This window comes from Patiria miniata, unplaced genomic scaffold (genome assembly GCF_015706575.1).
Source record: "Patiria miniata isolate m_02_andy unplaced genomic scaffold, ASM1570657v1 HiC_scaffold_5, whole genome shotgun sequence".
Taxonomy (NCBI): domain Eukaryota; kingdom Metazoa; phylum Echinodermata; class Asteroidea; order Valvatida; family Asterinidae; genus Patiria; species Patiria miniata.
In genome coordinates this window covers 24,044,411-24,070,227 of record NW_024037072.1, presented here as the reverse complement: position 1 = coordinate 24,070,227, position 25,817 = coordinate 24,044,411, and the positions used below count along the sequence as shown (strand labels likewise).

Here is a 25,817-nt window from a genome sequence, read left to right as displayed (position 1 = left end):
CCCTGGAATAATGCTATTTGCAAAAGAACCACTACAAACAAAATAATGCTAATTGAAAAGTGAATTTAACCCATCTTTAAAGGGAAGATACAACATTTGCAAACATCACGAAATGATCAAAAACTGGCTTTTTTCAAAAACTGCTCCTAATTTTTCACAATTATAGTTATTCCGCGTTTTCTTTGCAATTGTCTACACACATGTGAAGGGGTACAAGCCTGCTAGACTGATTCTCTGACCTTACAATTCCCCAAAGTCTATAAATTGCTCCGTTTCATCTTAAGTGTGGTCAGGGAACCAGACTACAAGAACAGGATTGATTTTCTTGGTTTTCCCAGCATATACAAGCCCAAAACTTGAAACAAGTCATTTTAACAATATTTGCTATAACATACTCTAAATCCATTTATTTCTGAAAATTGCAGCAAAAGCAAATGTTGTACATTCCCTTTAACGGACGGTCGATTTAAAAAAAAACATCTTATTTGAACAATAAATCAGCACGAGTATGGTATTTAAGGCTCTGCAGTCTTTTGCAAATGCATCTCAATGCAAGTTCTTTTAAAAAGTAAATGCCAAGCACCCAAAATTTAGCATTAGTATAAGGTCTGTTTGATCAGTTGGGTTAATCAAAATTTGTAATTTTAATTCCGGGGGGGGGGGGGGGGGGATTTAAATGACATGCTATGCATAACCACAAAATGCAAATTCGTAATCGCATAATTAAAAATGTGTAATTCCAACAATCGTAAAAAGGACAAGACATTTCATCGCATATCAATTTCACACAAAAAATCTTTATTTTCTATCAGTGAAAATTTAAAAAAATTCAACTGGCTTTTTTCCATCAATACAAAGTCCCTGAAAGTCAATACAAAACTAATACAAAATCTCAAAAATAACTCTTCATAAATGATTATTCAAATAAAATACAAAGTACATAAATTCAGACTTTCTCATAATTTTCATTAATTTGAAAATATTAAGTTATTGCATTCCAATCATTCATGTAAAGACCCGATCTTTTAGAACATATATTTATTCAGTCATCAGTTACAGCAACATCCATTTAAAAACTGAATCTAATTCTGTAAAAATATTCTGCCAAAAAAGAGAAAAAGAACAAAATGTCAGGATGTGACAATGCCTGGAGAGACTTCTTCTCTCTCTAGCCGTATGTTGTCAAAACTCAAAGTCCTTATAAAGCCACCAATGGCCAAAGTTTATAAAGTTTTGAAGAATTCTATGATATTTTTTTTCCATTAAACATTTTTGGAATTTGAACGCTGGTTTGTTTTTTGTTTTAGTACTGCACAAAACTCAAAAGTGTCAAAAATTTATGAAAGAACAATTTCTTGTTTTCCATTCACCATTAAACCTTATGTTAAACACTTGATCGAGTAAATAAGAAACTTTAGTGTATCACTGATTCTTGTTGCCAGCATGTGTGCATTTAGTTGCAAATGTGGAATATATTTAGCCTTTTTGCCCTTAAATCAGACAAGTCACCAAGACAGGAGTCATTCCGTACATTTGGGGTCCAAAAGTGTGACCTTTTTTGTGTCCATGTTACACCTGACCTGTGTAATTTGCCATGCAAGTATCATTAGAGTTGACTTCACACTATTTCTGTATTTTTTTGGCAGGTACTTTGCTTTAATTCATAATCGCTCTTGGAGAAAGAAGTCATTAACTAACAGAACTCAACCCACCAAGCCCCAACAGCATCTGTCAGGATGGGTACAGTACCCCTAAACTGACAGTCTTTTACATTGGGTTGGCACACCTCCAGAAACAAAGTCAGAAATATGTGTGTGCAGTTTGGAATTCGCCAGGATGGGTATGGTTCCTAGTATATCATATGGTTCCTAGTACATCATATGGTTCCTAGTACATCATGCTAGGGACTTTAGGGAATTAGGGTTCAAGAATGCGTCCTGAATTACACAATCTTATACAGTCGCGTCTCAATGACCCACAAGCAATTTTAAGTCACTGAAGTAAATCTGGAGTAGCGAACAATACGTGATTCCCAAACCCGCCAAAACCAGGCAAAATTGCAAAACTGTTCAGTTCCCCACAACGTTATTCTAATTGCACTAAACAAATCGTCGGGTCAGTGCAACAAGGTCGTAACTCCATTCTACAACAAAGTCGTATCTCACCCGAATACGCTCCATGCAACAAGGTCGTATTTTGGTGTCCATTGACTTTGTGTGTACATCCGGGTTATTTTAAGTGAGACGCAACCTTTTGACATTCTAAGTTTGCGTTTGACGTTTGGCCCATTTTAAGAGATGCAACCTTGTTGCATGGACACGACAAAATGTTGGTAACCTGGATTATAAAAAGGTAAAAAACAAATTTATGAAAATTTATTTGACAATAACCACCTGTTGGAATTCCTGAGTCTCCTGACAATGGCCAGAGCATATACTGTCCAAAACGTTTGGAACCTCGCAAACTCACAAAAGAGATTTGTCACATGGCGCAACCCGTAAAATCAATCTTAAATCACAAAAAAAATTATATATGGTGATATATATTTCACTTAAAAAAAGACATCTAAATTACATGTACTGCACAATGTAAGCTTGAAACGCTTTTAAGAGTAACTGAGAATTTACCAATCAACATGATCAAAAAAGCTAAATAGTGATCATTATATGATCGCACACGGCAGTGTATAAAAAATACAAGTGAATTATCTGAGAAAATATATGATTTTACAAATGATATAGAAATAAGTAAATTACTTGTGACGTACGTCCAAAGGTTCACTAAGTGGATCTTCCATGGAAACAATTTTGCTTATAGCAGTGTACATTTTTTGCTATTTTGCTACTTTTTTCTAGCATTATCCAAGCTTTTCCAATGAGTCATGAAACAAAACTATCAGCCAACCAAAAAGTGACAGATTTAATCAATTTCATATTTTGATTTCATATCATGATTGAGTCCGTCCTACTCTATGGTGCAGAGACGTGGACCCTCACAACCAAGGAGAAGTCACTGGATGGATGCTACACTCGCATGCTACGTATAGCCCTCAACGTATCGTGGCAGGATTGTATGAGGAATGATGACCTCTACAACGGCATGCAGAGAGTGACTCACAAGATCAGACAGCGTCGTCTTAATCTTGCTGGCCACTGCGTCCGCCACCATGAGCTTGCTGCCCACCCAACCATACTGTGGGAGCCCACCCAGGGCACTGCCTTAAGAGGGAGAAGAAGTCTGACCTTTGTGGACCAGCTCAAGAGGGACACTGATCTCACATCTGCAGAGGAGCTGCGCACCTGCATAGTAGATCGAGACAGCTGGAGGAAGAGGACTCAGGGACTGGCTCGTGATGTCGTCACAACCCAGGCGACCCCAACATGATGATGATGATATTTTGAATTTGGCACACTCTTTAATATTAGATACCTTGCACAGTGCGCACTCAATGTGAACAGGTTTTGATTTCAAAATTTGTTGACAATGGAAGAACAAATTGTCTACCCATGCGTAGTAATGGAGAACAAAGACATGCCCCCAATAAGGGTTCTCTATGCAAAGGCTCTATTCAAACACTTGTAATGCATATTACTCTTCCGGCATATATATATTTTTATAACAAAAGCAATGTGTTTGGAAGACCAAAGTGAACGCAGATTGTTTTTACTTTCAAAATATACAATAGGCATTCTGGCAAAACGAAGGGAAAAAACCGGGCAGAGGTTGAAATGAGGGTTTGTGGGTACAAGAAAGAGAATGCAATTCTCCTTACAATAATGTTTTTATGCTTCAATCGGACATTCCGATGACATTTATCAACATGTCAAACAAGTAAAATACAGAGGAAAAGGCCTTTGAGGTTTCGAGTTTTGTAGTCTAAAATTAAAGTTGACAATTGTTTTTCTTTTAAACACTTTTATTCCATGATTTTTATACTGTTTCTTTAAAAGATGTGCAGTAGACATTTTATGGCATATTTCTCCATTACGGCCTGTGCCCAGTTGCGTCTCATTTGGCCAGAAACGCCTCATATGTGTTTTCCAGAAAGAAATCCATTTTATGGATTTGAACTCTATGACCAAGATTGGGCCCAGGATTGTTTAAACGCCAGATTATTGGCATCTAGATAACAGGAGCAAGTTCTTGATGGTTGGTTGGCAGGATCTCAGCATCTTCTCCTTCGGGCATGTAGTTCGTGCTATGATTGCTGGTATCTTCTTCAGCCGTGTAGTTGGTGCTGGGGTTTGCATCTGAAAGCTGGCCGTCAATAAAACAAGTAAAGGGAAACATTTCAAATGATGGTCAGATTGAAAAGATAGAACTATATCAAGGGTTAATAACTTGTGACCTCCAATTGAAAAAAAAACAAAATCTGAAACCGTTGACATGGTTGAAGGTAAAAGCAGGTGCATATAATCCATAGAGCTATATTAAATTACTAGAGCGCTAACTCATCATTCTTGCGCGCGGAGATGCTTTGAAGCCGCTCTGGGCGCAGACATTTTGAATTCATGTGCATGTTTGTAGAACACAATGAAATTAGATAGATTGCATTTTAAAAGTGTACTCTAAATGTAACGCGCAAGTAGAAGATACGCAAACAACTTAAGCGCGTCATGACGGTTCAAAAAACGTCACAGCAAAAAGCATCTGCAGCAGATACGCGCACGCATTGCGCTGTTTGCGTAGAGCAAAATGAAACGCTCATTTGCTGATCGTGCATTTTGGTTTTGGGCGTATGGACTTCGATGACGCACCGGTATGGAATCCAAACGCAGATATGCAAATAGCCGTACAAAATTTCAAGTTTTCCATAGGTTTGTGCACAAACATGGATGCGCCCAGCAGGCATTACTTTGTACATCGATTTAGCACTCTAGTAATTTAATATAGCTCTATGATATAACCAAACATTTGTGAGGTGATCTGGCAAAATGAGACTGAAGAGGTCAAAATGAGGGTTTGTAGGTATTAGGAAAGAAAATAAAATTCACCTTACAAATAGGAAAGAGAATGAAATTCTCCTTACAATACTGTTAATAAAAAAAAATGTGTGTAGTAGACATATCAAAGATTACAAATATCAAAAAATTGGAAAATCAGAAAAAAAATGTACCCCCATTTATTTTCTATTCTTCTGTATTTCTCCACTACGGCCCATGCCCAGTTCCGCCTCATTTCGCCAGAATACCTCATATTTTACATGGTGGGGGGTAAATGCTATTCATATTAGAGTGAAAGTGACTGAGATTAAATACAGGTGGAGATTTACAAAGTGTAACATGATTACTCAATAAATACAGCTGCAGTAAACAGGCCACTTAAAATTTGATTAACAATAATATTTCTGCTGTTTTTTAACATTATTCATGGATTGTGCTCTTTCACAATGCTCTGTTCGGTTTTCTTTTATGTTAAAATTATGTTTTCCTGTATTGTATTACGCTAGAGGACAGACAACAAAAGGAGCACAAAGGGGCCTTTCATCCTCGAACGATGGTGCCTATTGTCCTCGAATGCAGGTTTGTGCGCTTAGTCTATGGGAAAGGTTTAGATCAGGGAACAAAGGAAAACACAAAGCCAATCCTCGGAAGCATAGCAAAAAACGACTGGGTGCATTGATACATATTTGTTCGGGTAAGGCAGTATTTGCAAATGTTGTGATTAGCTTTTCAATTACTAAATTACAGTGCAGTTGTTTTAAATATAAGTTTACATATATACATGGGTAATGCAAACAAGATGATTGCTTTCGCCAAACTGGCAAGAATGCAAGTTGAAAGGTCAGACATAACAGATACACAACCAGAGATCATTCAGGCTAGAGACAATGGGGGTGGCAGGTGGATAAACAGGCTTATCCAAACCTTAGTTTTATCTGCAGTTTCAGATTGAGTTTCATATCCAGGACTTTTAATTTGTCCAAAGTTGAGAATGTTTTCAGGTAACATCATCCAGTTGTCTGAATGTGCGGCCAAAGTTTGTTGTACTTTTGTTTGTTTAAACAAGCTCCATGGTTTAAACAGTAAAAGTTCCAAAACGATCCTGGAGAACACGATGAAGCCAAGGATCAGAGGCCAGCAATAAACCAAGATTCATAAGGGGGCCATCGGCTTACCAGTGGCTCAGTCTCATCACTACGCTTCCTCCTGTATTTCCTCACAATGACCACCAGAGAGAGAAGCATAATAGCAACACCAAGGCCCATCAAAGCATACTCAGCAATCTGGCAGACTAGCGTCGGCACACCCACTTTACTGTTATAGGTGTTCACCATCCAATCGTTAGCTTCAAAGGACTGAAAAGATCCATTAAAGAAGATGGTAAATGAATGGGAATCATTACGCTGAATGGGGAATGGCACAAAGGACCAAGGCTGACATAAACGAATTACAAGCGGGCACTTTGCATAACTGTGTTCAACTTAACAGCTTCAAGTCATATTTCTTTTCACTGTGAACTGACACGAAAGTTACTTAAGCAGCAGAATTCCCTTAGAAAGTTTAGAAGTGTTCTTGAATTTCAAGATGGTGAACTTTGCAACACTTGGCTACTGTTTTGAAGAGTAGCACCAAAGAGACTTGCCTTCCAAGGTTAAACCTGATAGTTTTTGAGTGCTACGAAGAACATGACCACAAGTACTTAGAATTTGCTGCACTTCATACACAAGAGCATTATCCCAGGGTCAAACTTTCAATAATGGCACTTGAAAAAAATTGTAGCATTTTTGTAATACAGTGGGTTCTATGGGGTAAAAATCTTTCTCTCATAGAAACTAAAGAAAACTCCAAATGCCACTTTTTCTGTTTGTGATGTAAGTGAACCAAATCCTTACAACCTGCAGTTTTTTGCCATGTCTCTGTGCATGTGATGAATGGTATGGGACAATATACAGTCGAGTCTCGTTAATACAAACTCGTTCGGACCTAGCCAAATTGTCTGTTATATATCAGAATTTTGTATTTAAAGGAACATCAGTCCCATTCATTGTACACATAAATGCACAGTCGGGACCAAGGCTTTATGTTTGTTATAACCAGAATTTTGTATTAACAGAGTTTGTACTAACCAGATTCGACTGTAATGTGCCACCTGGGTATCTGAGAAATTCAAGGGGTATTTTTTTAAGGAATGTGCCCTATCATAATAGGTTTAGAGTGCATTCAGAAGTTGGGACTTGTGAAGAGAACTGATCTAAAATCCGGCTACACGTAGGTATATCAGCCTGGGTTCTGGGAATAGTAAAGAGTTGCAGTGGCGTTACGCAGATGGTTTATTTTCTTACCGTTTCAACCAGGTCTATTTGCAAAGCTAGCTTCAATTGAAATAATAAGTGAAGAAAATTCAACAAAAAGGACTTGAAACTAAGTCCAAAAGACAACTGCATGCACTGGTGCTTTGTCAGCTCAGCTTACAATCATAAAATCTGAACAGTTACACTACATGTATGCCACACAAATAAAAAAAGAAAAGAAATGTTAAAATCCACACCACGTATTTTCAAACCTTTCTTTAAATATCAAACCACTTAAACCCGATCAGACAAAAAAAACCCAGGAAATTATCAAATCAACACTTTTTCAAAGTTGTCTCTAATGTAAATAAACCGTACCTGTTCAAACCAAAGCATTGGGAAGTACACTGGAATTATCTTCTCTATATCGCTGTAAAAGGAACCAAAAAAGAAAAAGAACTTACTAAGCATTTTACAACAGCTCATATATATGTCAAACATTTCTGTTAACAAAATCGAATTATTCAGCAAAATGAAGAATTCAGGACTGGTCCACTGGATCAAACAGGCACTGTTTCTCTTGTTTCTCGCTCAGAGAAGCACTAAAAAAAATTCTACTCAACCATTATCGCTAAAGTAATATTCTGAAATTTGAATAGGACACAGCAGTAGATGCATGTGTGGCAGGTCCAAGTTTTACTTGTATTTCTCAATGTATCTTTTAGTGTCTTTAGTATAGGAGTAGCCCCCCTGAGTAAATCCAGCGTTTTTATTAGCTTCCCCCTTCCCTTCCCTAGTAGTGTATACCCCTGATAAACTTTCCCCGGTAACAAGTTAACATAGAATGCAAATTACACCCATGCCATTAGTGTCCCCCCCCCCCAGACCATGTGTCCTGCCACCCTGTAAGCCCAAAGACCCTCAGTAGCAGACCAGCGGCAGTAGAGAGAGGACTGTGCGTTTTTAGTTCCACTCTTTTTCCCCTTGATTTTTCTGGGTTGCGCCTTGCCCTGTGTGAGTGTTTATCTGCTCAAGCCATTGATTTCTGCCAGAGTGTATTCTTTAAGATCCACTTATGACACACTGTGTTGGTTTCAGGCTTCAGGTTTTTAATCTTTGGTTTTAGTTAATTTGGTTTTTTAGCGTTAAGTCTGTTTTGGTCATTTTGGTTTTCTTTCAAGTCTTTAGTTAGTTTTCAGTTTGGTTTTGATTTTCAGCTCTTGTTAAAAAATTCTTTTTTTCTTTTTTTGTTGTTTGAAATCTAGAATTTGTCTCTGGTCTGTACTAATTCAATTGCCTCGCGACCGTTCCTTTCAAAGATCCTGAGTTTAGTTTAGTTTGATTAGTAAAACCCCCATAGAGTTTATTTAGTGCGAGTTCCCCACAGTGGGTCGTTTTTCCAGGTTACACATGCAATCTATGACTAGTTGATGACATTTTGCATCAGATGATGTAAAGTTTGACAAACATTTTGTCCTTCACCAACTGCACTAGTAGACAGAAGCTCATGGGTATGAGTAGTCTTGATCCAAGACTGGTTTTGGATTGTTTTCCCCTTATACAGCCGGTCCACGACAAGCGAGGTTGCTATCAACAGGATGAATCAAATCAATTCTTGGCAATATTGGCAGCGCTACCCAGGAAATTCCGGGCATACCTTACGCGCTGTATTCAAGCTAATGCCTGCGCTTGAGGTATGCTCGGTATTTCCTGGGCAGCGCTGCCAATATTTCCAAGACGGATTTGATTCATCTGGTTGATAGAAACCTCCAACGCAGCCTCGCTTAACTGTGTTTGTCACAGGACTGGCTGCAAAATAGGGAAATTAAAAAACAAATCCAGTCTTGTAACAAGACTAGGGTTTGAGTCCCAACCAAGTGATCTTGTTAAGTCTTTCTCTTCAACTTAGCATACAGAGCTTCACGATACAATGTCCGCAAAGGGTAATTTAGCAAAACCTCTGTCATGCACACACAGCCAGATTTTCTACTAGAATTGTCTTAGACTAAACACTTGAACTTCACGATTTTTGGTCCCAATTTAAACAAAAGTTACAACTAGCGTACCTAAATCCGGCTACTTTTTCTAAGTACAGGTTCAGCTGGAGACGGAACTTGAGTTCAAAGGTTACCCCCAATATCTGCAATTGAGAACACAAAACGTGAACATTAATTTTGATACCGGTACTTTAACAAATGTTAGTTTTTTTCAACGAAAGTAAGACATCAGCACTGAATCTGCAAGATGACTCAATCTCTCCCAAGTGCACTATATTCCACTAAGCTTACAAGCCAGGCCAAGGCACCAGTATGCTGGCCCAAAAAAAACATCTGCAATTGAGAACACAAAACGTGAACATTTATTTTGATACGTTAACAAATGTTAGGTTTTTCCCCAACGAAAGTAAGACATCAACACTGAATTTGCAAGATGACTAAATGTCTCCCAAGTGCACTAAGTTTACAAGCCAGTTAGCTAAATCACAGGCCAAACGCACCAGTTTGCTGGCCAACAAAACAATCAGTTTGCTTGCTAATGAACAAACCTGTTTTATGTACATCATGTGCATGCCAACCATCCATCTGATTGCGTTGCCTAACAAGCCAGCTAAACCAGCAAGTCATGAAAGACCATTTCAGGCTGTTTTACAATTGCAAATCAACAATACGTGCAACTTAACCATTCACACAGGTAACTTTCCATTGATTAAATTTGGAAACACTTGATCTTTCATGTAAAATCACTTGTAATTGTTTCAGATGTCAAATTGGTGCTTTATAATCTACCAGACAAGCTGAATGCCAGCTTGGAAAACAAGCCGAAAAGTTGTCCACTCTTACACTCATCCCACACTCCAAACGAAAACACATTTCTGAGGTCTATCCGCTCCGTTCACAAGTACCCCCTCACCGGCAAAGAAAGTACAGTTGGGGGTGACCAACCGAAGCCATCTTGCCTGACTGCAATTTTGCCGCGACGCGCGGCCGTACCACTGCGTGTACATAGTACAAATCCCCTGGTGTACATGCGTCACACACAAGGAATGGTGCGCGTCAACAAGCTAAATGTCCCCTAAATGTCAGCTAAATGGGACGTTGTTGTTAGCTAGGGCGCCCTCTTTTGTTAGCGCACGGATTTCATACTCACAGGTTGCACAGAGAGATAATTCTTATGCTCGTTAGGATCTGGTGCTAGCCCATTAACGCCATCAATTAATGACCTGTCACCATACAGGAAATGTGGGTTGGATATGGAAGTTGGAACACCTGTAAACAAACACATACACGTAGGAAAAATGTCATATTCTGAGTTAAAGGATGATGACACCACAACAAACGTGATTAATTCAACCTTTGGTGAACCGTGTGCACAATTACATGTACCAGAATACATGACGATTGGACAACTCTTGAACTGTGTCGGAATATTTATGACATGTTCTGTCAAAACCAAGATGCTTCTCGGAAGAGCTTAAAATGAGAACGTGACCACAAAACAATGTAAATGTAGGGAAGATTTTCATGTTGGTTTTTTTTATTATGATCCTATATTTGTCTAAAATATAGTGTAAAAGGTTCAGACCATAATTTTGCCTCTTAAGGTAATTTTTTTTTTGTTATGTACATGTGCAGAGGCATATCATCATGACCCAAAACTTTTAACAGCAATTTTTACGTTTTCACTTTTTGTGACATCGCAAACGTTAAATGGGCATAATTTTGCTAAGGAAAGTCTGTTTTTTTTTAATTGCGCAGTCATTATGAAGAGGAAGATTTATATTCTAAGTTTTGTAACAATTTACATAAATAAATTTAAAAACTTTTGCAAGCTATCTCACCGAATCTGCATTTATCCACCCTCATTTGACCCGTTGGTCCACAATCTTCTGTCTTCACATCACAGAAGCCGGCATTAGGCGGGTACACACTTCCGTTCTGATAAACGTTGGGTGGGAGGTAGAAACTAGATACAGGAACACCTCGGATGGTTTTGGCTCGGTCAAAGACATAGGGCATGGATCTACAAATGAAAAGGCAGCAAGATAGCAGGAACAATTAACCATGGTTCAGGGTTGGATATGTGGTAGTTGAGTCCATCACAAGTCCATCACAAGTCCTCCAGGCCAAAGTCAAGTCCCAAGCTGTTCAAATAAATGTGGCAAAGGCATTGACATTAATTCTTCAACCCCTGATCGTTGTAACTGTAATTGTGAAAGGACTTGTGATGTACAGTCGACTCTCGTTAGTACAAACTCTGTTAATACAAAATTCTGGTTATAACAAACATAAAGCCTTGGTCCCGACTGTGCATTTACATGCACAATGAATGGGACTGATGTTCCTCTCCATACAAAATTCTGATATAACAAACAATTTGGCTAGGTCCCAACGACTTTGTTATAACGAGACTCGACTGTACTTGTAACCTGACTTAAAAAACACTACTGAACATGCTAAATATTTGCCATGTTTCTGGTAGATAAAAAATGGCTGTTTTCACGAAAGAAGCAAGAAAATTAAATTGAATTTCTTTCATTGGCTGAGCGTTTTTGATAAATTTGCTTGAATATATCACTGTATAAATCTGGAGAAACTGATTATGCTTGGTAAAGTGGAGGGGAAAAGAAACAGGGGACTGCAGAAACTCCGATGGACAGATGGAAATGCTGCTCTTACAAAGACGTCAATAAACATCTGCTACACCAAAGCTCAAAATCGCCATAAATGGAGAAACTTCATCAAAATGGTCACAAATACTCAGTTACGAGCAGAACGACGACAAAATCACTGTTAGGAACAAATGAGAATTGAGGATTCCTGTTAGCATGGTTAGTGCTGCCTCACATCTGGACTCCGTACACGAATGAGAGAGCAGTATGTGACCACCTTCAAGAGCCCCATGGGGAGGGACGCCCACCTAGTCGTACACAGGATGGCGAGAAGAACGCACTTCTAATTCTATTACGAATCTAAAGCAGCAATGCAAGAGTGCCAGGCACTGTTACCAATACATGCAAGAATCCCACCCAGAGGTCTCCCCCAAATCTTACCTGCACAAATTTGGCTGGAACAAATACAAGGTATCTTTCTCCGTAACAAATGAATGAAACATCACACCATCTGTAAATTCGAAAGACAAAAAAAGAGTGTACACATTTTCTGATAAACTACAGCATTGGGTGTAAATTATAGTGAATTTATAGTAACTTAAGTATATATACGGTATACATGGTATATAGTAAATTATAGTGAATTTTAAATAAAATTAAAAAGAAATAAGAGTATGCTTCCTTTTTTTAACCTAGGCAGGTGCAGATTAAGGCGGCCTTACGTATGGGTCGTAACAGGATCTTCTTCAGAGGCAAAATGACAGAGGTACAAGAAACAAACATGTACTGTAGGGACTCACAAGCATGCAGGGTTGGGAGGAGAAACACAAAAGTGTTTAAAAACAAACCTGACTGATTCAACTTGAGATATAGTAGAGACTGACCGTTCTTGTTTTCCTCAACATTGCCTTAGGAAAATAGAATGCTCAATGGATCACCTTGGGGACTAGTTTAACTATACTATTCAAGCAGTCTCACTGTTCTTGAATTTTCTAAAAATTTCTACATGGGGGCTAATAACTTTCACCACCGCAAATTTCAATTAATTTTTTCTATGGCTTTCCAGAAGTTTCTAAGAAATTCCAAAACTTCCTCAATGAAGGCCCTTTCACTGAGGAAAGTTTCATTAATAGAAAGCTTTCATGATCATACACTTTCAGTTGGGTTGGATTAAAGGGAATATACATCATTTGCTTTTGCTGTAATTTTCAGAAATGGATCGATTTGGGGAGTTGGAAATATACATAGCAAATATAGTTACACTGACTTTTTTGAGGTTTTGGGTTCGAAAATGCTATAAAAACCAAGAAAAACAATCATTTTCCTGTAGTCTGGTTCCCTGACTCCATATACGAAGAAACAGAGCAGTTTACATACATTGGGGAATTGTAAGGTCAGGGAATCAGTCTAGCTGGCTTGTACCCGTTCATAGGTGTATAATCGATTGCAAACAAGTGCGATGGTCAATTGGGGTCAGTATTTGAAAAAAAGCCAGTTTTTTTCCAACGCTGGTCGGCCGACCAGCATTGGAAATTGATACAAAAATACCACTTTTCTTGAAAATGACAGTATACCAGGTGCCATGATTTTACAGGATGCTTTACACTGTCATTCACTAACAGTCCAGCAAGGTATTTCAAAATTATTTGGTAGTTTTATTTTTTGATGTTTGCAAATGTTGTATTTTCCCTTTAAGGAAAATGAACCATTTCTCACAGGGGGCTAATAATTCTGACCTCACCCGTATTTATGCAGTTATAGCATGTGTGGGCCGAGTATAAAATAACCTCTGACCTTACCTGTGCCATTGATCATATTGGCTTCGGGGGTTAGCCACCAGGATAACTTGTTGTTCCCGTTCCATCGCTCAATTAGGTTGATCCTAGAACGCACATCTTTTCCTGAGAACACTGTGAAATCGTCGTGGGCACTTCCGTTTTGCTAAATGAGGACGAGAAAGAGTGAAGACATTCTTATATTCAAAATTTGAGTTATGCTTTCTTAATTCTTAGTTGAATTATAAAGTTAGAGAGCCTAAATTTGATCCCGGCAAGATCTTACTGAATCCTGCCCTAAAGAAAGATCATGAAAGGATTAAAATGCCAGGCCCACTGAATTTTTAACCCTGACCCTCAAGGGTACTTTGGCTAGAAACCCTGCTGAACTCAGCAACATGCAACACTTGTCAAAATGACAAGCCTGCCCAGTGTAGCAAGATCTGTCAGAGTCTGTGGTCACCGAATGCAGCAGAATACAACTGTGGCATTGCTCAATAGAGTACGTCTTTTTGATCTGGGAAGTGTAGTGCAAACGAATGGAGTACGCACCTGTGTTTGGTTCACGGGCTAAATCATGCGCTAATGTCTTTTACACACATAATTGTGCGCGCGATGTATTCACTTGGGTACTCTATGGGATTAGCTCTCATTGTTTCAGAATTGGCACTAGTGTTGATGGCTCAATGCAGCAAGATTCCACAGACATTTACCGTTTACACCTAATGCACTGTGTTGCGCCTGGCAGGGTAAGAGTTCATTTGTTCATTTCAGGTCAATCCAGTCAGTAAGCAGGGGCATGTTTTCGCGACTGTGACCAGAGACAGGTTTCAGTTTTGGTCATTGGTTGAGCGTTTTTGTGACTTCTGTGGCTGGAGTGATGTCACTGTTCTGATTAAAACCGAACCAAGGCCAAGGGTCGGTTACGGAGTGCATTTCAAGATGGGGAAAGATAAATTCACGACATTTAACAAAACAGTGTTGGGAAAAAACAAGCTTATTAATGCTAATTTTTAATATGTACATCATAAGTTTGTATGTTTTAAGTACCAGTAATAAAATGTCTATACAACTTAAAAGCCACAAGGTATTATCCCGAATTTCGCCGGGACTGCCCGCAAACGCCTAAATTTTTTTGTTGTTGTCGAAATGTCCACCATGTTTGTACAGCATTTTTGTGCACGTGTGTAAACATGTTTCAATTTGACGTCACAAACTTGTTTCTGGTCGCGGTCTCGAAAACACGCCCCAGTTTGTGGCAGTTTCATTCTTTTGTTCTTGCCTACTTGAACTTTTGAAATTGCTGTGCAGCTTTTCGAATGTAAAAACCAGAACTAACTGACCAAGCTAAACTCACGTCAACAAGAAATCCAAATTCACCATTCGGCATTCCTGGAATTTTGATGAACTTGCTGAGTATCTTCAACACCTCGTCTTCGTATCCCCACAGAAGCTCCTTAACCGTCAACTCTTTGAACAGATGCTCATGCATTTCATCTAGAACGAGGGAAAGTGCTATCTTGATGTCATAGGGTAGCCAGTCTAGCAAATGAGTGGCAGTCTGCGAGGGGGGAAAAAGGACTAGGTAATGTCTAAATCGGTTTCAGTCTCTGGTTATTATACCTCAAACATATTCATGATCCAGAGCCAGATGCTCATTGGTCCACTCACCATCATGTGTCAGCCGCTAGTTTTGCTGTTTAGCAAGTGCGCATGCGAGAATTCCTTTCACAGGGTAATTAACACGTACATGCACCGGTATGTGTGGCAGATTATCACATGGGTTACAGGTGTGCTGGTCTACTACTCAGGCACTTTACAAAGCAATCATGGAACTGTCACATGGGGTAGTGCGCATGTGCCAACATCGCCCTAGCTACATGCAAAGATGGCGGCTCATGCACAGCAATGTTTTGCCAAGACAACTCCTGAGTATTACTTGATAAACTTTCGGTGAACAGATATAACATGGTTCTGTCCATGCAAGAGTCCATATGGACCATATTCACGAGGTAGCCACTTTTTGTCGTGTTCCCTGAATGTATTTCATAAATTGTTAACTGTTGAATGGGATGGCGCCAGACTTTTAATGTAGCCTTATTTTACTTTTATTATTTTTCATAATGTTTTATTACAAACTTTAAATTATTCATTTAAGCAGACTTAAATGTACTTGCTTTTTTTTCTTCGCAAGTTCCAAAATTTTAACATTTTACCTCACTTTCAATTCAACATGGCCGACTCGTGAATAAGGCTACACGCAGGAACTGTGCAAAGCCCCCCCCCCCCCTTCCAAAAAAACAACATTTGGTGTCTACAATGTAAATTTTGTCAAAGTTGTAAAATTGAGTGTTTGGAGAAAAAATGGTATTCGCAGTGTTAGTTACAATTTTTAATATGTTCACAAGAACCACTATCTACAATGTATATATTTCAACAAAAATTTCATCCAAATCTGAGATGGTGATCTGACAACTTCTAGGACAGTTGTCATGGAATGACCTGGGCTCAATTTGACGGCGCTGCTTAACAGTTAGCAGAATAGTTGTGTTTAGCATAGCAGAAAAATTTGCTAACCTTAAGCACTATTTCACAGCGTGGACGTGCTAACGGTCACACGTGCATGGAGATTTCTATTGTTACGTCACTGAGTTAAGCAAATGTTTCCTCTGAAGTAAGCGTGCATTTTGCTGTGCTTATGCTTACGGTCTCCATGAAATAGACAGAGGCTCTGTTAGCATAAAATCGTGTGCTTCGCAGCGCCGTGAAATTGGGCCCAGGCTACAGAGTGTCTGGAGGACTGATACTCACAGCATAAGGCACATTGACGGCAGTGAAGGAGTCCGATTCCAACCCAACTGACATATCAGGCTCAAAGAAGTAGCTATAGACAGGCTTGTTAGAGATTGTACTGTTGCTGTTCACTGTCAGGTTTTGTCGTTCCATTTCTAACCTATGTACCGAAAATTATATCAAGAAAGTTTCAGTAAGTCTGCAAAATGCAGATAGGTAATAAAATTTGCTTTTTTCCCCATATTCGGCATCTTTGTTTCAACTATCATTTTTGAATGGAGGTCAGCTACACATTCATAGTTTTCTTACCACTGTAAACATATAATCAGAGTTAACAGAAGACCACTTGAGAGAAATAAACAATTTTAAACAGCAAACAGAGCCCAAAGAATTACAAAAGAAAGTGTGGATCAAGACAAATGAAAATTCAAGAGAGGAGTTTACAAAACGAATTTTCAGGATTAAGTGAGCAGCAGAGACAGAGCTAAAATTGCCATGAAGATAAAATAAATGGAAAAGCCGAGTTGAAGTAATCACCTGCACAATAAAAGTCAATCACAAGTCACAATTACAAGCCAATGAATGATAACACGGTGCTAATATAGATACCAATATGTCTTAAAGCACTTGACATCAAATATTACTCCTGTTCATAAAGCCACGTCACCAGTTTTCTGACCAATCTGGTCTGTACCCTCACAGGTACCCATTTACACTCCTGGGTGACGGGCAGTGTTGTAGTTGAGTCCAGTCACAAGTCCCTTCACAAGTCCCTTCACAAGTCCAGCCACAAGTCAAGTCACAAGTCCAGTCACAAGTCCTGTCACAAGTCCTGTCACAAGTCCAGTCACAAGTCCTGTCACAAGTCCTGTCACAAGTCCGGTCACAAGTCCAGTCACAAGTCCAGCCACAAGTCAAGTCACAAGTCCAGTCACAAGTCCTGTCACAAGTCCTGTCACAAGTCCGGTCACAAGTCCAGTCACAAGTCCAGTCACAAGTCCAGTCACAAGTCCAGTCACAAGTCCAGTCACAAGTCCAGTCACAAGTCCTGTCACAAGTCCTGTCACAAGTCCTGTCACAAGTCCAGTCACAAGCCCAGTCACAAGCCCAGTCACAAGTCCTTTCACAAGTCCAGTCACAATTCTTTTGACAAGTCCAGTCACAAGTCCTGTCACAAGTCCTGTCACAAGTCCGGTCACAAGTCCAGTCACAAGTCCTGTCACAAGTCCAGTCACAAGTCCAGCCACAAGTCAAGTCACAAGTCCAGTCACAAGTCCTGTCACAAGTCCTGTCACAAGTCCGGTCACAAGTCCAGTCACAAGCCCAGTCACAAGCCCAGTCACAAGTCCTTTCACAAGTCCAGTCACAATTCTTTTGACAAGTCCAGTCACAAGTCCTTTCACAAGTACAGTCACAAGTCCAGTCACAAGTCCAGTCACAAGTCCAGTCACAAGTCCAGTCACAAGCCCAGTCTGAAGTCCAGTCATAAGTCCTTTCCTAACTCCAGTCACAATTCTTTTTCACAAGTCCAGTCACAAGTTCAGTCACAAGTCCTTTCACAAGTCCAGTGACAAGTCCAGTCACAAGTACAGTCACAAGTCCAGTCACAAGTCCAGTAACCAAGTCCTTTCACAAGTTCAGTCATAAGTTCAGTCACAAGTCCTATCACAAGTACAGTCACAATTCTTTTTCACAAGTCCAGTCACAAGTTCAGTCACAAGTCCAGTCACAAGTCCTGTCACAAGTTCAGTCACCGTCCAGTAACAAGTCCAGTCACAAGTACAGTCACAAGTACAGTCACAAGTACAGTCACAAGTCCAGTCACAAGTCCAGTCACAAGTCCAGTCACAAGTCCAGTCACAAGTCAAGTCACAAGTCAAGTCACAAGTCCAGTCACAAGTCCTATCACAAGTCCGGTCACAAGTCCTTTCACAACTCCAGTCACATAAAGGGGTGATAAGGAATCCTTTCATAACAGTTCATTTGAATACTGTAGCTAGTGACTTGACCTGAGACTAGTGGACTTGTGATGGACTTGTAGGGACTTGTGACGGACTCCACTACAACACAAACAATGGTGAAGAGTTGTAATATGTATTGCCCATGGACACACACACATCATGTTCCCAACTGGGAGCACACGAGTCGGAGATGGTCACTGGCCCTCCACGAGTCAAATCATAGATCACAAGTAAAAGGACAGGAGCACTGAGAAGGAATGCCTCCTTCATATGGTCATGGTTTCTTATACATGTAGCTACATGTATTCACTTGACTTGAGACAAAATAACAAATTCTGGCTATAACTTATAATGCACATTTGTTCAGTTAATACTGGTGAGTGGTGATCACTACACAAAATAAATACAAGTACTGTAGTGAACCCAAATCGCCTAGAGCATTAGAAAAAAATCTGAATAAAATTGACACGCTTTATGCTCAATAGATGACAACCCAATACACTTGGAATTCGAACCCTGGATTTCATTTCTATGGTTATTTACCTGTAGACATAGGGCCCTCTCTGGACCACGCTTGGTTTGGCACCCTTCACAACTTCCTCCGCATTTTCCACGTCGAAAAAGTAAAATCTCCAGTAGATGATGAAAGGTGGCTCCTCCCAAATGCTGTAGATCATGGATGAAGGCTCCAATACCATGATCTACACGTTTGAAATGAAAAAAATAAAATAAAATCAAGGATATTCAAGCCTACCGTAGGCAGTAGATACATGTAGTAGTGTTATGAGATTGAAGGTTTGCATGGTGGAAAGGTACTAAGACAAGATAAGTTTGCAGTATCACCATGTGAATAAATCTCTTTTGTGAGTATGTGTGGTTCTGAAACGAACCGGAGTTTTTGCATCCTTCTCACGCCTCACCGCACCCATCCTTATAACATCGCATCATCGTTGGAATCCCTCATTTTCCTGACGATGGGCAGAGCAGACTGTTCGAAACGTTGAGTCCCTCCGGTTCTTTTCAGAACCACACATACTCACAAAAGAGATTTATTCACATGGTGCTACCGCAAACTTATCTTGTCTTAACATGTAGTAGTGCTCATCACCACTAGCAGTAACACCATGGGATGGACACCTGTGCACAACATGTACCGGTAGTTCTATGGCGCAAAGTTTCACATTTATTTATTCATTTTATTCTGAATGCGCACTGAACGTACGCAACCCCTTGGTCCATGCTTTGCAGGTGCTCCAGGCACATGGTGGCAATGCATTCGAGGGGTGTGCATTTACAGGTAGTGCGGGAACCGGGTATCCGTTAAAGAAACCCAACCCCAAAAATCAAATTTTGGAAGTTGCTGTTCAAATTGTTCATAAAGGTCAGCACAATATTACTACCGCCTCGGTGCGTCCATGCAACAATATGTATACAAGTGTGTACCGTGACCTTTTAATATAGTTTTATGGTGAAAACTACAACTTTCAAAAGCTACTTAAAGTACGTATCTTATAGGCTTCTGTCTTAGTCTAGTCTGGGTATCACCCATTGTCCAATGGAGCCCCCTCTCCGTAACCAACGTCTGATATGTGACCAATGCAAATTTTGTGTGACCCCGCATACCAGTCAATCGAAGTCAACTTTAGAAACTGTGACGTCACTTCAACCAGAAATGTGGACTTAGCTGTCGATTGGTCAATTTGGCTGACAAGTTTTTGTAATACGACGATGGGTTACGGAAGACCGGAAAGAAGGCGCCTGCTGATTGGTCAGAATCTCGGGGTCTAGACGCAGTCTTGGTTTGCCTAATTAATTGTTGAATCTGCTCGCAGACTAGTCTAAGACAGGCCTATTGTTTAAATATTCAAATTGTTCCCTAATTTATGTAATGTACCTTTGTCATTAGTGAATGTTTGACGGCATTCCAAACGACTGGTATAAGAACAGCACCCGTTATCACCAGAAGCGTTCCTGTGACGACACAAACTAACTGCCCCTTGTAGCCCGTCATGGCAACACGCCTAGATCACTGTCAGATTCTGAATCAGTAAGAAAAGCAAGACAACAATTCTGGTTTATCACAGTGTAAATTAAAATGCCTTGAAAATTCCATCACTGTGTTCTCTTGTCCTGAAAGATGTGCAATTCCATCTTATGTGCAATTCCATCTTATGAACAATGTGCAGTGGCAATAATGAACCTTAGGCTTTAGCTTTTTTTGGCAAACAGTCCACCTGTTTTCGGCTTGGCACTGAACCAAGAAGTTTTTTAATGTGTTTACTCTACATTCGTAACCGACACTCGTGGCGTGCATTAAGACAAAATGAACCTCGTACTCTGCTCCATTTGCACGGTGCACTGATTTTACGCATGCTTTAAGTCTAACTTCACTGGTCCCCATACATATGGTGCTCCGATGGACGTATACACAAAACACGGTACCTCCATGGTACATTGTACATGTACCAGATGCCTGGTACGGGCAAAGGGTTTATGAATAGGAACGTAGAGAGTTGAATTGGCAAGTCAAAAGAGCTACCGGTATTTTCTATCTTTTTGACTGAGAAAAAAATGAATTTTGATTAACAAAAAATTCAATAAATTAATTTGACCCACCCACCCACATTTTGGAAAAAAATATCAAAATTTAAAAACATCGAAAATTTTGAAAGGCCCCTAACTGTCTTTCTCCTTTGTATTCTCTTTACCACATACATTGTAGCTAATCCACGATAGGTCTCCTTATGGACAAACAAAAAGTTTGCACTGCCCACAGGATCTGGAATACGACATGAAACAGCCGTCAATCTGTCCCAGCGACAACCATCATGAAGCAGACGGGTTGTTCAGAGCGCTCCAATAATTTTGCATGCAAATGACCTTGGGTACTTGTCCAGTTAACATGGTTAACGTTAAAATCCAATTTGTACACGTTCGTAAGGGTCTCCATTTTCGGCACATTTCTTCGAAATGACACATCCTGAACACGCGTGAAGGCAATAATAGATTTCTAGGTAAGTACTCAACCTGCATACGAAATTAAGTGCGGCGGATCGATTTCGCTAGACGCTACATGTAGGTTCGAAATGATACAAGAGCGTGACGTACGCCACGTTCACGGGTCTAGTGCTGGTACCGAAGTAAGTTCTAGTGCTCCACTCAGTAGAGCAGTGTTTCCCCTGGCTAATGAACTGAGCGAGGTGGTAACAAGATGATTGAAACGAAATTTATGCAGTCTGCAAACTGAAAAGAATGCAGCACTCACAGAAATGCGCGATGATTCCAAAAACACATCCAAACTGTGAGTTCTTGATACAAGGAGGTAAAGGAAAACGCTCATATATTTCATACACAAAATGATCTTTTTTCAATTGATATTTCCTTTATTGTAAATCTTCACAGCGAGGTGGTGATATGGGCAAAAATTGAGCGAGGTGGTCGCTGAAAGTAGCGAGGTGGGCCGCCTTACGTTTGAATGGGCAGGGGAAACACTGCAGTAGAGATGTTGGCACAATTGCAGAATACCCCGCCACTCGATCTATGCACCTCGTAGACGGTTATGGAGTCACGGTTGATTGTCCATTAATTAATAAACCTTCACAGCGCTGCATGTATGTACCGGTACTATGCGTCATGCTCCACTGCACCCCCACTCCATATCCGCGTAGCCGGCAACAGGGTAGTTGGTTTGGACTTAGAATTTGTTCAGCAATTCCCATTACTTTTGTGTTGCTTCGTTCTCAAGGGGACCCCCACTCAGTATCCGCGTAGCTGGCAATGGACTTGAATTGTTTCTTTTCCAGTGATTCCAACCTCGTACTGTTGTGGTGTTCCCGAACGTGGCGCACTTCGACGTTTACCCGACTTTCCTCGTGTACCGGTAGTGTTGCCAGACCTCTTCGGTGACAAACCTCAAATTTATGCAGTGAAATACTGGTACTTTGACCTATATCAATGCTTGCTATTTAACCTCTGTGAACAATTTCGGTTTCACGAAATTTAATCCGAAACTCGAAAACAATGGCATCCGGATATTGGGCACAAATTGGCAGTGTTCCTTAACGTGGCACACTTGAATAAATCTCGGAAAATTCCAAATTGACATTTTAAGAATTTCTGTGAAGTTGACAAATTCTGATAAACCATTATTATCTCTACTTACATACCCAACCAGAAGTCCGAGTAACTTGGACCCAACTTATCGCCTTTTTAACATTCGGACATGGTCTGGCGTCTATAGTAGGGTCAAAGCAAATCCTTATGCCAAGCAACACAATTCTGTCATTGACCCCAAAACCCAACATTTCCCCAACAAAAACATCAGATTTCACCCTCAAAACGGCCTCCAAATTACTATACGCCACCTGAGGTACAAGCTAGTAGACATCGATAGTTAAGATGGTTGTACTGAAGTTTACTTACGATCCGGATGAAAACTTTTGCTCTAGCTAGGCGCTACTAGGCGCCACGTTTGGGGCCACGCCACGTTAGGGTACATCAACATTAATAGGGCATTAGGGGTGTATTTCCGAGTGGCGGGGTATTCTGCAATTACTCCGAGATCCTTAGGCCCTACCTGTTTACACTGGGTGAATCTGCTTACACTTTTCGCAGTCATCCGGTAATCTTATTGTAATTTTTAAGAGGGTAGGCCTAGTCCATTTCAGTTAAAAAAAAAACTGCTTTCCAAAGGAGCCCTCACATTAAAATTACGTGAAAACAGAATGAAACAAAGAAAATAAAATTACAAAAATAGACAAGACTTTACAACAAAAAAACTGCACACAAAACATATGATACAGTAGGCCTACCGGTATGAATAAAAACTAACACTAGTAACACTAAGGCCAAAAAAAAAAACAAGTCGGTCTCTGGTCAGCGCGCCCGTCGATTTTAATCATGCGCGTCGATCTTTTTTTTTTCCAAAATGTTCCGCGGTACCTCCAACAGCGCCCTCTATTTCCGCACCTCCTCAATTTTTTTTTACCAAAGAGCACCAAGGAATGGGAAATTGCCACAAGGCAAATGATCGAAAGCACAAAGGAAAATTATGGAGGACACCAATGTACATGAGGACACCAAAAAAGCAAAATAGTACCCCACCTTGTCTGTACAATCCAAGCTTGAAGAAAGGGAAAAAAAGCCAAAAAAAAAAAAAAAAGCCGCGTGGCTGCGTCAATTCCGGAACTTTGGTCTGACCAGAGACCGAATATTTTTTTTTTTTGGCCTAACACAGAGAGCATAAAAACACTTATTGCACATTCATATCATACCTAGCTTGAGTAACTCCAGCTGACATGCTCATAGTCATAATTTAACTTTTATTTAAGCTACATGCGAATGAATATGAGCATGTCAGCTGGAGTTACTCAAGCTAATTCATACCATCAGACCACTAAAAAATTATTAGTATTACATGGAAATTGGAATCACATGTAATTCAATTCCGATCCAGACTGGCAGTACGGTATCAGTTCCTGACGCAGATGTTTTTTCACATTCCCACGTCACCCGTGCCCGTCCCTGCAGGCCGGCCCTCTGCATGCATAGTCTGCGCTTGTTTTTGTTGTGTAATTAACTTTTGTAAATTGTAGGCCTACATGTACACGTACCGATTTTGCTGCGCCGTTTGTGCTGATAGGACGCCACCTACCAGCACCGTGCATGCAGATTAATCAAACCTCGGTTTTATGTCCGTATTGGCGTCCTCTCTGGATCCAGAATCATCTCAGAGCCTTTAATGCTGACATCAAATACATTTACCTCAGTATTTCGAATCGTAGTATTAAATTTCACGTCTCCGAAGTTGAACAGTGACCGTTTTAAGGCAAACCCCATTTCCACCTGAAGTAAAATCTTTTGAAGCCCCAGCTAGACTACCACGAAACCGAGGTTTGTAAAACGCTTCAAATCATGACGAATCCCGCCGAGCTGAGTCCGCGGTTTATGTCCCTAATTATCGTAAAGGTAATTTACCTGCAATATAATATGCAAAACTTCTGACAATGGTAGCGTTATATAGCCAGGTGATGAAATGCCCAATGCTCAGCTGTTGAACCATGGAGGCTTGATGTCGAGTACCGGGTATATGGTTTTGGCGGAGGCATCTCACTGCTGAGTCGGGCGGGAAGATGTAACTTGTAGACAAAAAACTCAACATTGGATTGACCTGAAGGCGTCGATCCAGCAATAGAAAATGCTGAGGTGCTAGTAAAAGGGATATTATTACCATTTTTTTTAAAACTGGAATTTGATGATTGTAATTGGTAATCCTTACCTTTAGGACCCCGTTTCTATATAAGGTAAAAAGACTCACCAAAACAACTGTCTAAATGACACTCAAAAGTGACATTCTGATATTTCTTGAAACATTTGAACAGTTGGCAATGACACCTTCTTGAATATCAGCAGGGATTTGATTTATGAGGGGTTAAAGACGACGATGACAAACAGAATATATTGTAGCGCAATGCATTTTATGGAGGGCGCACTTTAGTTCTCTACTGGTAGCCAGCGGGGTGCGCGTGCACTCACCCAGGTTTATGGGGGCACCAGCCAATAGCGCCAGTGTATATAAGCGGCCATGCGCTCAGCTTCGCCCTCTTTCTGCTGTGGCCGGAACCCGTGCGCGGTCTCAGGAAAAGTTGCACTATTTTAATCTCCCACAATTAACCAATCACCAATCACCTATAGTCGCAGCGGAGGGAGCCTCATACTTTGTGTGAGTGTATTTAATTAATGATTCCTGCATTATAATCCAGATAATGATGTAATCTCTGAGTTTGTAAGGGAAGTGATTGAGTATAAGATCACGTAGGCGAGGCGCCTGGGTAGGCGAATAAAATAATCTTCCGAAAGACATATCTGGTGTCAGGTCCCCATCCTTCCACAGTCCCCCTAGTTAGTCCGCTTGGGTTGTGTGAGCGAGAGAGCGTGTAAGGGTGATCCTTTGGTAGTCTGCTGCGGGCCTGGCGGTAAATCTCCGCCGAAACGGATCTGCGTACCCGACCGTAGAGGCTAGGCCGTTCGCCGCTACTCGCCGGGGCAGTCGTCCGAGGCAGTACCGCTACAATATATTAAAAAGAGCAAAGTGGCAAACTGCAAAAAAAGTAGGACAGTCACATTTTCTTTGAAAGTGCTTTCAAAATTACAAATAACATGACTTTATCTGAAGAAAAAAGACTGATTTAACCTGCAAAAGTCACTTTGGTACTGGACAGTCATCTGCAAAAGTCAGTTTTGAACAGAAGTCGTAAAAATAGAGGTGTCCTAAAGATAACGGTATATATAAGGATTACCTTGTAATTAATGAGGATGATGTTAATGACACGGGATCTTCCCGAATTTGGATACAGGTGCCTAATTTGTATGAGGTCATGTTATGTTCTGGTAGCTGCGGCGGAAAACGCCTCGTCGGCGTCAAAATCTTGGAGCTCGAGCCATGG

General features: G+C 40.3%; 1 protein-coding gene across 4 annotated transcripts; it reads right to left on the bottom strand.

Annotated features, from left to right (window-relative positions):
- Positions 1–777: 777 nt before the first annotated feature.
- On the bottom strand, positions 778–24,707 carry LOC119741083 (scavenger receptor class B member 1-like). Of its 4 annotated transcripts, none has more exons than XM_038216752.1 (13): positions 23,839–23,927; positions 20,267–20,411; positions 18,916–19,073; positions 16,430–16,571; positions 14,976–15,179; positions 13,643–13,784; positions 12,285–12,354; positions 11,073–11,254; positions 10,382–10,500; positions 9,301–9,374; positions 7,613–7,664; positions 6,119–6,298; positions 778–4,257 (listed from the first exon to the last, which is right to left on the bottom strand). In XM_038216752.1, the coding sequence occupies exons 2-13, from the start codon at positions 20,381–20,383 to the stop codon at positions 4,123–4,125; spliced, it is 1,575 nt and encodes a 524-aa protein (XP_038072680.1). In that variant the 5' UTR covers positions 20,384–20,411; positions 23,839–23,927; the 3' UTR covers positions 778–4,122. The 4 variants fall into 4 exon arrangements, with proteins under 4 accessions (XP_038072680.1, XP_038072679.1, XP_038072677.1 ...); XM_038216751.1 differs by lacking the exon at positions 23,839–23,927 and adding an exon at positions 24,689–24,707 and having other exon boundaries at positions 3,994–4,257; XM_038216749.1 differs by lacking the exon at positions 23,839–23,927 and adding an exon at positions 23,985–24,083 and having other exon boundaries at positions 3,994–4,257.
- Positions 24,708–25,817: the final 1,110 nt, after the last annotated feature.